Source organism: Oncorhynchus gorbuscha, linkage group LG25 (assembly GCF_021184085.1).
Source record: "Oncorhynchus gorbuscha isolate QuinsamMale2020 ecotype Even-year linkage group LG25, OgorEven_v1.0, whole genome shotgun sequence".
Taxonomy (NCBI): Eukaryota; Metazoa; Chordata; class Actinopteri; order Salmoniformes; family Salmonidae; genus Oncorhynchus; species Oncorhynchus gorbuscha.
In genome coordinates, this window is record NC_060197.1 from 27,870,987 (window position 1) to 27,885,499 (window position 14,513).

Genomic DNA, 14,513 nt, shown 5'->3' on the forward strand with positions numbered 1-14,513 from the left:
GGAGTTTCCCTCTGTATCGACCAAGCCCCCCCCCATCTTCTCCTTATGTGGTTTAATAGGAGCCTGTCAGACAGTTCTCTCCCTCTATCCCCCACCTCTCTCTCTATCTCTGTGTTTAGTATGTTGTCACAGTATCTGGGTCTCATCTCACCCCACGCCCCTGGGGTATCTGTTACATCCTCTCTCTCTTTCCAGAGCACCACTCCTAAAGCGTTCGCTGCACGCAAGATCTCCTTGACCAGTGAGTATTACCAGTTTGGCTTACTGTTGCCTGTCCTGTACTGGATCCCCTCTAACCGTAGACCGTAGAAAATAATTACATCAGTCTAGATACATTCCAGGCCGCGGGTCCCGACAGATCATTGCGACACGTCAGCATTTTTCATGCTACGGGCATGAAACTACTTTTGGACAAACATTTCTTGGAAACGGACGTCTTTCTGCTTCGTGTGCGTTTTAAACTAGATCGACCTAAAAGCACATATTTCTTGCATTATTCACACACACAAGTTCAGTAGCCTACCGCTCCTTCTAGTTGGGTGTGCGGGATCTAGTGCGCCTCATTGAAATGGAGTAAGCTGCCTTGTGACTATGCATGGGCGGAGAATCATGTGGCAGTTATCGTTCCAAAGAAATGAACTTCAATATGATTAGACTAGTTTACTACAGTGTCTGTAAATAAATATTGCAAATCAAATTGGATTTGTCACATGCGCCGGATACAACAGATGTAGTAGACCTTAGTGAAATGCTTACTTACTAGCCCTTAACCAACAGTGCAGATATAAGAAAAAGAAGTGAAAAATGCAAAGAGTCTGGGTAGCCATTTGAATAGCTGTTCAGGAGTCGTATGGCTTAGGGCTAATCTAACTGCACTGTCCAAATTACAGTAGCTATTACAATGAAATAATACCATTCTATTGTTTGAGGAGCATGCACAGTTAACCTGTTACTCCTACCCCCTACTTTTTCGAACATTCTGTTAAAAATTGCGCATCATTTCAGCGCCCTGCTGCTCATGCCAGGAATATAGTATATGCATATGATTAGTATGTGTGGATAGAAAACACTCAGACGTTTATAAAAGTGGTTAAATCACGGCTGTGGCTATAACAGAACGTGCGTTTCATCGAAAAGCGCAGGAAAATCTGATCACTGAAAATGGAAATATATATCCATCCACACTTCAACCCATTGATAAAGGTGAACCACAATAAATGGGGCTGAGGTTGCAATACCTACAGCTTCCACACGATGTCAACAGTCTTGTCATTTGCCTAGGCTTTGTTTCTTGGTCAAACGAAGAAGAGACTAGCCATTTCTTCAGGTCTCCGACCGGATATTTTGGTTGAGATTTACCCGGACATTATTTCCAGACGGACAGCTAAAGAATATACATCGCCTCGTGATCAATTTTATCACTTATTAACGTGTATTAATACCTAAAGTTGCATTACAAAAGTATTTCGAAGTGTTTTGTGAAAGTTTATCGTCGATTTTTTTAATTTAAAAAAATGACGTTACGTTATAAGATGCAATTTTTTTCCGTTTATCACACAGTCTTCATAGATCGATATCTAGGCTATATATGGACCGATTTAATCGAAAAAAAGACCCAATAGTGATTATGGGACATCTAGGAGTGCCAACAAAGAAGATGGTAAAAGGTAATGAATGTTTATTTTATTTGTGCGGTTTGTGTAGCGACAACTATGCTAATTATTTTGTTTACGTCCCCTGCGGGTCTTTTGGGGTGTTACATGCTATCAGATAATAGCTTCTCATGCTTTCGCCGAAAAGCATTTTAAAAATCTGACTTGTTGCCTGGATTCACAACGACTGTAGCTTTAATTCAATACCCTGCATGTGTATTTTAATGAACGTTTGAGTTTTAACTAGTACTATTAGCATTTAGCGTAGCGCATTTGCATTTCCAGATGTCTAGATGGGACGCCTGCGTGTCAGGTAGGAGCAAGAGGTTAATGCAACCGCTGTGTCAGATTTCATTAACGCTTTACTGAAAAAGCACACAGTGCTACAATCGGAGTACAGACAAAACAACCCAAACAGATATCTGCCATGTTGTGTTGTCAACAGAAGTCAGAAATAGCATTATAAATATTCACTTACCTTTGATGATCTTCATCAGAATGCACTCCCAGGAATCCCAGTTCCACAATTAATGTTTATTTTGTTCGATAATGTCCATCATTTATGTCCAAATACCTCCCCTTTGTTCGCGCGTTTCGCCCAGTAATCCAAACTCACGACGCGCGATCACTAGGAGCAGACGAAAATTCAAAAAGTTCCGTTACAGTCCGTAGAAACATGTCAAATGATGTATAGAATCAATCTTTAGGATATACCTCAGACTATCATAATTCTTATGTCTGTAATTCAGTATTCCCTTTTGTAACTTTTTTTCTTCCTTATTATCCCCCTCATGTTGTGCAGACAATATCCTTACGAACATGCTAAATTACAGTACAACTGTACCAGTACTCCTTTTGTATATATTTTTGTATTTTTATTGTTACTATTTCAAAGTAGGTTTTTTTAAAGCTAATTTGTCTGACATTTTAAATTCTGCTTTGTTGAAAGGGCTCGTAAATAAGCGTTTCACTGTAAAACTCTACACCTGTTGTATTCGAACGCAGGTGAAAAATATATACTTACCATGTTATTCATCCTCTCAGCAGGCAGTAAGACGTCTCCAGAGGGAGCAGCAGCAGCAGGGGGGGAGGCAGAGTCCGGGACCGCTGCTGGGAGGAAGAGGAGGTGGGGATCCAGCACGGCCGTCAACGCCAAGAAACCATCCATCAGCATCACCACAGACTCACTCAAGGTACTGTACATGGCAGCACACACACATACAGACAGGCACACAATCGGAAGAAGAAAATAACGCCCTAAAAATCCCTGTTTCAATTCAGACACAACATGGGTTCAAAGTTGTTATATTCAGACTCATTGTCCTCCTTTCTCCCCTTCTCCTACCAGTCTCTGATCCCAGACATCAAGCCCAGTCAGGATGCTGTGGTGGATCTCCACCCCGATGACATCCAGTTGTCTGGGGACGAGGACACCACCAGGGAGGACCAGGGCCTGGACAAGGGCCTCAAGATCAGACGCACTGTCACACAGGTGGGGAAAGGGGCCTGGGGAGTGGATCAGACCAACTCTAATGGCTACTGTATAATTCAAAATATTGAACCTTTATTTAACTGGGCAAGTCCGTTAATTACCTCTTGATACTACGCATCAAAGTCCGGCAGCGTAATCATCAACTGACATTAATTAGCATAACGCAACGGACATAAATAATACTAGAAAATATTCCTATTCATGAAATCACAAGTGAAATATATTGAAACACAGCTTAGCCTTTTGTTAATCACCCTGTCATCTCAGATTTGGAAAATATGCTTTACAGCCAAAGCAAGACAACCATAGCATTATGACTAGCTAGCAGCAGGCAACCTGGTCACGAAAATCAGAAAAGCAATCAAATTAAATCGTTTACCTTTGATGAGCTTCGGATGTTTTCACTCACGAGACTCCCAGTTAGATAGCAAATGTTCCTTTTGTCAAAAAATATATGATTTTTGTAGGTGAAATAGCTCCGTTTGTTCTTCACGTTTGGCTGAGAAATTGACCGGAAATTGCGGTCACTACAACGGCTGAAAAATATTCCAAATTAGCTCCATAATATCAACAGAAACATGGCAAACGTTGTTTATAATCAATCCTCAAGGTGTTTTTCAAATATCTATTCGATAATATATCAACCGGGACTGGTGGCTTCTTAGTAGTATAGAGAGAAACAATGGCCGCATTTGTCCTTTACGCACAAAACACTCTTGAGAGACTTAGCTGACCACTGACGCAATGTTGATGTCCAGGCTCATTTCTTAAAAATAAAAGCCTGAAACTATGTATTGTGACACTAGACACATTAGGGAATAGAAAAAGGAATCTGGTTGATATCTCATTCACTGCTCAATAGGAACGCAGAGCTTTCTAAATAAGAGTCCCTTCCTGATTGGATTTTTCTCAGGCTTTCGCCTGCAATATCAGTTCTGTTTATACTCACAGACAATATTTGTACCGTTTTGGAAACGTTAGTGTTTTCTGTCCTAAGCTGTCAATTATATGCATATTCTAGCATCTAGTCCCGACAAACTAGCCGTTTACTTTGGGGACGTTATTTTTCCAAAAATGAAAATAGTACCCCCTAGATTCAAGAGGTTAAGAACAAATTCTTATTTACAATGACGGCCTACCGGGGAACAGTTGGTTAACGGCCTTGTTCAGGGGCAAAACAACAGATTTTTACCTTGTTAGCTCAGGGATTCGGTTACTGGCCCAACGCTCTAACCACTAGGCTAGCTGCCACATAGGTGTATATCATATGTGTGTACCACAGATATGTATACAACATTACTTTGTGGGCCATTCAATGTAATTGCACCACCATAAATTGATCATATCTGGAGTGATATTGGTACCGTAATTTCCGGACTATAAGCCGCTACTTTATTCCCACACTTTGAACCTCGCGGTTTATACAATGGCGCGGCTAATTTATGGATTTTTCCCGCTTTCACAAGATTCATGCCGCCAAAAAACTGAGCACCGTCACATAATGTGGCGTAAATCGAGCGCACTCAAACTTTCCATCATTCTGATTACGGTAGTAATTTTGGCACCCTCATCATGGCAAAGACATGGAGAAATGCATATGATGCAGCTTTCAAGTTGAAGGCGATAAATCTGGCTGTTGGAAAAGTAAATAGAGCCGCTGCATGGGAGCTTGGCCTTAATGAGTTGATGATAAGACGTTGGAAACAGCAGCGTGAGGAACCGACTCAGTGCAGAAAGACAACAAAGGCTTTCAGAGGGAAGAAAAGCAGATGGCCCAAAGTATTTGCAGCCACTCGACATCACTGTAAATCGTGTATTTAAGGTGGCGCTCCTTGTTCAGTGGGAGGCTTGGATGACAAGTGGGGAGAAATCCTTCACTAAAACGGGACGCAGGCGAAGAGCATCTTATGGTCAAGTCTGCCAGTGGGTCCTGACAGCGTGGAGCATTGTCAAAAAATCCACTATCATCAACGGGTTTGGAAAGGCTGGACTGCTGCGGGTTGAAGGGGCAGCATGAGCTCAGCGGGGTATTTGCCTCCGGATGAAAGTGGCGAGAGCGACAATGAAAACGATCCAACATCGGATGAAGCAATTCTGAGGCTATTCAACTCCGACACTGAAGGAGATGACTTCAGTGGTTTCAGTGCACAGGAGGAGGAAGATAGTGACCAATGACATTCTTGGTAGGCTACTGTTTTAATTCTTGTTACAAGCCGTGTTTCGTTTAAAGGCTGTGTGAAGTTCATTTGTTTCAATGTACCGATAGGCCTCTGCGGCTTATAGACATGTGCGGCTTATTTATGTACAAAATACACATTTTTTAATAATTCAGTGGGTGCGGTTTATATTCAGGTGCGCTTAATAGTCCAGCAATTACGGTGTATATATAGTACATTTAAAACTAGGTTTCTTTTTTATTTATTTGCACCAAAGTGCGTTTATAAGTTTAAAAAAAGGTTTGTTCAATCAGTTAAACAAAGCATATTAATTATAATTGTACATGATATACTCAGGATACAAGAAAAATGTTTGATTGTGTTTGAGAATTAGGCTAGATGGAGGGGATTACTGGGTAGTTTGGTGCATCAGTCGGACCCCCAGTCTTCACTTGAAGTTATTGAGGGATGGTGAGGTTTTGGCAAATGAAGATCAGAATTGGTACCTCTGTATGTGATAGACAATTGACTATGTCAGGTGTGGCAGTGGGGAGGGTGACGGTTATCACAGTGTCTTTGTTATGTAGATGGTTTCAGAATGAACCTGGAAGATTCCATTGAAGGGTTTAGGTAAACTGTGAGGTATGAGCATTTGTAGATTAAAGTACATAATTGGAGTACATTAATATCGTAAATAGACAAGATGTTGAGTTTCTTAAACAAAGGCTCCGATGGAGCCAGGTAATTAGAGGTGACTAGTCTTGCAAATGTATTTGTATGATGAGTAATTTGTGTAGGTAGCAGGTATATGTATGGGCCCAGACAATATTACAGTAAATTAGACATGTTTAAATTAAACTATAGTATAGAGTTAGGATGCAAGCCTGATGAACCAAACCGCTAATCTTTCTGATGATACCGAAATATATCATCACTTTGCCACAGACTAGAGGTCGACCAATTATGATTTTTCAACGCCGATACCGATTATTGGAGGACCAAATATTTAAATTAAATAAAATTGTATTTATTTATTTGTAATATGACAATCACAACAATACTGAATGAACACTTATTTTAATGTATATATAATACATCAGTAAAAATCCATTTAGCCTCAAATAAATAATGAAACGTGTTCAATTTGGTTTAAATAATGCAAAAACAATGTGTTGGAGAAGGTAAAAGTGCAATATGTGCCATGTAAAAAAGCTAACTGTTAAGTTCCTTGCTCAGAACATGAGAACATATGAAAGCTGGTGGTTCCTTTTAACATGAGACTTCAAAATTCCAAGGTAAGAGGTTTTAGGTTGTAGTTAATATGTATTTATAGGACTATTTCTCTCTACCATTTGTATTTCATATACCTTTGACTATTGGATGTTCTTATAGCCACTTTAGTATTGCCAGTGTAACAGTATAGCTTCCGTCCCTCTTCTCGCCCCTACCTGGGCTCGAACCAGGAACACATCGACAACAGCCACCCTTGATGCATCGTTACCCATCACTCCACAAAATCCACGGCCCTTGCAAGGGGAACAACCACTCCAAGTCTCAGAGCGAGTGACGTTTGAAACGCTATTAGAGCGCACCCCGCCAACTAGCTAGCCATTTCACATCGGTTACACCAGCCTAATCTTGGGAGTTGATAGGCTTGAAGTCATAAACAGCTCAATGCTTGAAGCACAGTGAAGAGCCGCTGGCAAAACACACGAAAGTGCTGTTTGAATGAATGTTTATGAGCCTGCTGTTGCCTACCACCACTCAGTGGTGAAATATCAAATCATAGACTTAATTATAACATAACACATACAAATACGAGCTTTTGGTCATTAATATGGTCGAATTTGGAAACTATAATTTCGAAAACAAAACGTTTATTTTAGTGAAATACGGAACCATTCTGTATTTTATCTAACGGGTGGCAACCGTAAGTCTAAATATTGCTGTGACATTGTTCAACCTTCAATGTTATGTCATAATTACATAAAATTCTGGCAAATTAGTTGCATATACCCTGACGCTGCATGCAATGAACACAAGAGAAGTGACACAATTTCACCTGGTTAATATTGCCTGCTAACCTGGATTTCTTTTAGCTAAATTTGCAGGTTTAAAAATATATACTTCTGTGTATTGATTTTAAGAAAGGCATTGGTGTTTATGGTTAGGTACAGTCGTGCAACGATTGTGCTTTTTTCGCAAATGCGATTTGTTAAATCATCCCCCGTTTGGCGAAGTTGGCTGTCTTTGTTAGGAAGAAATAGTCTTCACACAGTTCGCAATGAGCCAGCCGGCCCAAACTGCTGCATATACCCTGACTCTGTTGCAAGAGAAGTGACACAATTTACCTAGTTAAAAGAAATCCATGTTAGCAGGCAATATTAACTAAATATGCAGGTTTAAAAATATATACTTGTGTATTGATTTTAAGAAAGGCATTGGTGTTTATGGTTAGGTCCACGTTGGAGCAACGACGGTCCTTTTTCGTGAATGCGCACCGCATCGATTATATGCAACGCAGGACACGCTAGATAAACTAGTAATATCATCAACCATGTGTAGTTATAACAAGTGATTATGATTGATTGTTTTTTATAAGATAAGTTTAATGCCAGCTAGCAACTTACCTTGGCTTCTTACTGCATTTGCATAACAGGCAGGCTCCTCGTGGAGTGCAATGAGAGGCACGTGTTTAGAGCATTGGACTACTTAACTGTAAGGTTGCAAGATTGAATCCCCGAGCTGACAAGGTAAAAATCTGTCGTTCTGCCCCTGAACAGTTAACCCACCGGTTCCTAGGCCGTCATTGAAAATAAGAATGTGTTCTTAACTGACTTGCCTAGTTAAATAAAGATGTAAAAACAAATCTATGAAAACTTGAAATCGTCCCTAATTAATTGGCCATTCCGATTAATCAGTCGACCTCTACTGCAGACAAATTGAATGATCTTTTCAAGGTAACTTTCATCAATTAGACTCTGAGGAATCTAGTGGATGTGACTTGTTCCATTTCATTCCCACCAATTGAGATTCAGTAGTTAAATTATCTTTTTAAATGTTTTTTACATTTAAAAAAAAAATATATCTGAAACATTCAGAAAATGTAGCCATATCTGAGTTGGCTTCATTAATTAGTGAATCAAAATGACTGTGTGATAAAATCTAATTGGTATCATCAGCAAAGAGAATGGTTGAAAGCAGCAAGGTCATTGATATAAATTAGGAACAACAAAGGCCTAGTTATCGTATCTTGGCCCTGGTAGATGCACAGCTGTTTGCATAAACAAATTGGTCTCGATCATAAACAGAACTATATAACCAATGATATGTATTATCATGAAAACTGTAGTAATGCAATTTAGAAAGTCATATTTCCTGATCAACCGTGTCAACGCTTTGGATAAATCTAAAAAGATGCCAAAGCATATATTCATTAAGGGCAGTATAGATCTTATCCACAAGTTGCAAACGAGCCATATCTTTGGAGTAGTTTTTACGAAAACCATATTGTTGCTTATACAGAAGTGTTAATTAAATGTTTCAACATTTTCTTATATACCAATTCTGAGGATTTTAGAAAAACAGTACAGATATTGGGGGATAATTTGCAAAAGATCTTGGATCCCCAGATTATATAGAGGGGGATAACTTTAGAAAATGGTCTATCTTTAGGAACAATACCAGTTTGCATAGATTTGGTGAAGATATACATTAGAGGCTGCTGCTGATATCTTTAAGTTACCAATTACCTCCATTACATCAGGAGGATCAAACTGAAGCAGAGAAGGGAAATGTTCCTTAATGCAATCCACAGGATTTCCATCAGTGGTTTTCCAATTTGGCCTTTTTTTTTGTTCTTCAATTAGTCGTGGCAGCAGTTCCTTTCTTTTGAGGCGTACCTTTTCAGAGAAGTCTTCATTTATGGAGATGTTGGTTTCCTTCAGGCACTTGGCTCTCCTGAGAATCCCCTCCTTGTCTTTGAACCTGAGCATTTTCGCCACTATAGATCTGGGCCGTCCATCAGGGAAGAAAGTGCCATTCCTAATCGCCCTCTCCACGAGTTTAGGGTCCAGTTTGAGTTGATCTTGCCAGGGGTTTCTTGCCCTTAACTTCGGTGTCATGCCAAGTTTCAGTCTTAACATCCTCAATTCCATCTTTTTTTAAATGGATTTATTTTTTATGTTTTTGCGCCTCTATCGGTTTTCGAGGTAGTCTCCTTTTGGAAAAATGCTTGTCAAGTGTTTGGAAAATTGCTAAATGGTGACATTCACGCCCTTTAGCTCCTCCACCTCTGACTGTGTAAACTCAACTGTTTAAATTCCATGACATCCTTAAACAAATCATCAACCCCTTTGTTGGTAGAATCCATAAAGAGTTGCAGGACAGACTTTTTTGGGGGGATCTTTATCCAACTCTTTGTTGATCGAGTTCATGGAGTGTAGCGTTTGATACATATTCCTCTTCCACATTGAGCTTTGGGGTGTTTATTTCTGTCTAGCATAAGCCAGTGCTGTTGATACAAGGTATATGCTGGGCAGTAAGCCTAAACACTGGTTGAAGATGCTTGGGAATGACAGTGGTAGGAGCATTCGCTTACCCACGGAACGAGCATCGGGAACGAGCATCGTGTGAGGACGGAGACCGAGTTTTCTTTTTATCGACAAGCCAACATTTATTCTTACACACTTGAGAGCTGTATAGTGATTAAGTTGTCACTTCTCCATTCATAGGTGGTCCCAAGTGAAAACCAGGAGAATGGCCAGGGAGAACAAGATGAAGATGAAGAGGAGGAGGAGGAGGAGAAGAAACAGGAGCATGACAGAGAGAGGACACAGAAAGAGAAGAAGGACAGCTACTCAGAAGACACCATGGAGTCTCAGTCCTCCGCTACGCACGACACCGATGCTAAGAAAGGTAACGCACAACAGTCCTGAAGTGTAACGCTGTCTCCCAAGTCTCTCCTTCTTTCTAGCCACTTTATCTTCCTGCCCTGTTCCCCTTGTTTGTCCCTTTCTCTTCAAATCAATCTCTCTCCCTCAGTCACTCCCAGTGATACGCTGGTGCGTCGCTCCATCAGCCAGCAGAAGTCAGGTGTGTCTGTCACCATCGACGACCCGGTTCGCACCGCCAAACAGCCCTCTCCGCCCAGAGGCAAAGTCTCCAACATCGTCCACGTCTGTAACCTGGTGAGTTCAGAGCATTGTCTTTAACACACTCATTTGAGTGTATAGCATATATAAAAGTAGATCTTGGGATAAGGTTGCTCCTAGTCACTGATCATTTTCATCCCTAATGGGTAAGGTTAGGATATATGGTTCCTAGATCTGTGCAAAAGGGCAACCTCTAACTTGAATCAACATCATGAACTCAGTGACCTGTGGCCCTGACTGACCTATGACCTCTCTCCTGTCCATTAGGTGCGACCTTTCACCCTGGGGCAGCTGAAGGAGCTGCTGAACAGGACAGGCTCAGTGGTAGAGGATGGCTTCTGGATCGACAAGATCAAGTCTCATTGCTACGTCACTGTGAGTAACTGTTATTGTCTCGTTCTCTCTCATACCAGTTTGTCTCTCACTATCATTGTCAAGTCGGTCAGATAATTAATTCCCAAATTACTTAATTGGGACTAGAGAAACTGATGGCTTTGAAAGTCCACGCACATCACACTGTTGTTTTTCAAAGAACTGGTCATTGTTCTTTGACCTCACTCTCGCTCTCTCTCTCTTTCCTCCCAGTACTCCAGCACAGAGGAGGCTGTGGCCACACGAGCTGCGCTCCATGGGGTGAAGTGGCCCCAAAGCAACCCTAAGGTCCTCAGTGTGGACTTCTGTGAGCAGAACGAGGTAATTCTGTCCAACCCTTTCACACCCAACAGGGAACAACTGGACTAGTACTAGTAAACACTAGGAACATAGGAATATTAGCTCTGATGGACTAATGGGTATCTACATAAACTAACTTGGGGGAAAATAGCTGGCGCTTGGTGTGTAGATCTATGTTCAATCTATGGTGTGTAGATCTATTGTGTAAATTATGATTTAACAAAGCCCTTCCTCTCTTATCCATCCAAGGAACAAGTTTTTACATTTTAAAGTGATAAAACACTGCCTGTCTAAAAATCATTCACCCTCTTTTCCTCTCATTCATCCTTTATTCCCCTCATTCTCTCTCTTCTTTAGCTGGACTTTCACAGAGGCCTACTGGCCGTGGATCCCAGAGAGGAGCACCGCCCCCAGCCTGGTGTGGGTCCTGGAGGTCCCAAAGTCAGACCGGGCGTGCTGCCCCCCCTGATGGACGGGCGCGGGGACCGCGGCGTGGTCGGAGGTGTGCGGGACCAGTGGGCGGAGAGAGAGAGGGAGATGGAACGCCGGGAGAGGACCAGGGCGGAACGTGAGTGGGACCGGGACAAGGTTCGAGACTTCGGAGGCAAACCAGGAGAGGAGAGGGAGAGGGGGAGGAGATCTCGCTCCCTGGATAGAGAGAGAAGGCGGAAGGAGAGGGACGGCAGGGAGAAAAAGGCCGACAAAAAGGGTGAGAGGAGTTGGGAGTCTCTTGTCCTCCCTATGCATGTTTTAATATCTAAGCTGTTTGTAACCTATAGCTATTACGATGTTAACTCACTATCTTTCTGTCTCCCTCTCCTCCATTTTCATCCATTCCAAACAGATGAGCCTCCTGCCAAATTACTAGACGACCTCTTCAATAAGACCAAAGCAGCTCCCTGTATATACTGGCTCCCTCTCACTGAAGAACAGGTAAGACACACACACACATCATCATGCAACAACTTGATGGGAGTGTTTTATTGTCATTAATGACTTTTGTTCGCATCCCTAGGCAAACCAGAGGGGAAAAGAACGGGAAGAGCGACAGAAAGAACGAGAGAGGAGGCGGAAAGAACAGCAGGAGGAGGAGGACAAGAAGCGAGAGGAGGAGAGAAAGGAGAGAATTAAAAGCAGAGAGAAGGAGGGAGGAGCTGCGGTAAGCACTGGAAGTGTGAGTGTCCGGGGATCTGAGGGAGAGAGGGAGCGTGGGAGGGAGAGAGAGGGAGAGAAGAGGAGGGACAGTGGTGGATTCAGACCCAGAGGTCCTGATACTAAACCCTCTGCTGGGTTCCGACGCTCCCGTAGCCGTAGCAACCCCCGTGACAAACGCCGTTGAGTTATCAGTTTGACGGAGTGAGAGAGATGGGGAGGAGGAAAAAAGGATGGATGCAGTCCCTCATTCAACATACAATTGAAACACAGCAGAAAGAGATTTCTAGTCCCCCTCCTTTACATTAAAACCACTTCCATAGTCTTCAGGTTAACAGGCTGTTCCTCTTCTGGCTATCCTGTCCTTTGGGCCAGGGAGACTCCTATTTATAAAACCCCAAATCCTCACTCAGTAATGCTGTCTGTCTCTCACATGACCATAAAAATCTACATGTATGGACTTTGGTCACATGTTGATAGTTTAGTGAACCGAAAAATGTCTGCCTCCAAAATGGCACCCTATTTCCTATATGATGGCCCCCGTCAAAAGTAGTGTACTATATAGGGAATAGATATGGTGACATTTTCGCTCTCCCTCTTCCTCCTATAGCTGTCTCATCTGTCTCAAGCTTCTCATACGAAGCAGTCCAGAGGCCTATTCTGAGCTCTGGAAATTCTCATGCATTTTAACCAGAAATGGAAATAAAGGGTGGAGGTTTGCCTCGAGGCAGAGTCTTGTTCCACCAATCTCTGCGGGCACACAGTAATAAGACTCTTCCCTGTAATAATCCATTTAAAAATAGCAGCCCAGTTTACCAACCCCCAAATGTGTTCTAGAATCAATTTTAGTATTTCAAAATCCAGTGAAGTTATTTTTTCTACAACCGGTACCAAGGCCCTTTGTAGGGTCATGTGAAGGTTATTTTTTCTGCTTTGACGTTTTATTATGATGAATCATGTAAATCTCAGCCTTGGATGGTTTTTGTGTGTTCTAGTGTGTGTGTGGTGGTGCTCTGCTCTCCCTCTCTCCACACACTAAGGTTAAAGTTGGTTAATGTGTCATTACACTGAAAGCAGCGTATGTTTAAGAAAATTAGGAAACTTATCTTTTTGCCTTGTCAGAGGGGTAGGGACATTTTTGTGTTGGGTGGGGGACTGATTTCATTTGCGCACACTTGGCATGTATACGGTTCTTTTTAGGTTGTTTGGGTAGGGGGGGTCCAAACGCACTGAGAGAGTCCGTGTGGCACGATGTGAAACTGTCCCAACATGTGAAACTATCCCTTTCTTGCTCTCTTCCTTCTTATTCACTCAGTGTACCCTCGACCCTCCCAGTTCTTTTTGTAAATGAATCAGACATCGGATGAGTTTAACTTAGATTATTACTGTTTTAATATTGTTTTTAATTTGTTTGAAACGGAATCTTATTTGGCTCTTTTTTTTTCTCCTGTAAGTGCTGAATGTACAAAGAATTCAAAATAAATGTAAAAGTTTAAATGTTGTCAGCGCATTCTTTAATATAGTATCTCAAGTCACATTCTGTAATGTTGTTCATGTTCAACAATTGCTTATTCGGGAGATTAGTCAATTATATGAATACACTACATGGCCAAAAGTATGTGGACACCTGTTCATCGACCACCTCATTCCAAAATCATGGGCATTAATATGGAGTTTCACAAGAACAGCATTTCAAGTTTTTTTCTTAATTTCATGGTATCCAATTGGTAGTTAGTCTTGTCTCATCTGCTGCAACTCCTTTATGGACTCGGGAGAGATCAAGGTCGGGACACAACCCAACCAAGCCGAATTGCTTCTTGACACAATGCTCGCTTAACCCGGAAGCCAGCCGCACCAATGTGTTGGAGGAAGCACCATACACCTGGCGATGGTGTCAGCGTGCACAGCACCCGGCCCGCCACAGGAGTCGCTAGTGCGCGATGGAACAAGGACATCCCTGCCGGCCAAACCCTCCCGAACCTGGACGATGCTGGGCCAATTGTGTACTGCCTCATCGGTCTCCCAGTCACGGTAGAGCCTGGACTCTAACTTTTGTGTGTGTATTTTATATACACACACACACACACACTAGGTTTGATTTCCACCTTCTGGCCAAAGATTGTAACTGCAATAAAGACTACCTCAAAAGTTAAGACACAAAGGAAAATATTTATTAATTACAACCGATACAGGAATGTTTTATTTTTTTACAAGAGGAAACACTTACAAAATATCT

At 41.9% G+C, this 14,513-nt stretch overlaps 1 protein-coding gene across 1 annotated transcript in view; it reads left to right on the forward strand.

The window, feature by feature from the left end:
- Positions 1-13,774, forward strand: part of LOC124014312 (apoptotic chromatin condensation inducer in the nucleus-like) — a 30,768-nt gene extending 16,994 nt beyond the window's left edge. The window contains 10 exon segments of the mRNA XM_046329150.1: positions 196-241; positions 2,697-2,845; positions 3,001-3,144; positions 10,034-10,217; positions 10,344-10,489; positions 10,721-10,828; positions 11,039-11,146; positions 11,483-11,834; positions 11,970-12,058; positions 12,141-13,774. Of these exon segments, the coding sequence (XP_046185106.1) occupies positions 196-241; positions 2,697-2,845; positions 3,001-3,144; positions 10,034-10,217; positions 10,344-10,489; positions 10,721-10,828; positions 11,039-11,146; positions 11,483-11,834; positions 11,970-12,058; positions 12,141-12,464 (1,650 nt within the window). The 3' untranslated portion in view covers positions 12,465-13,774.
- Positions 13,775-14,513: the final 739 nt, after the last annotated feature.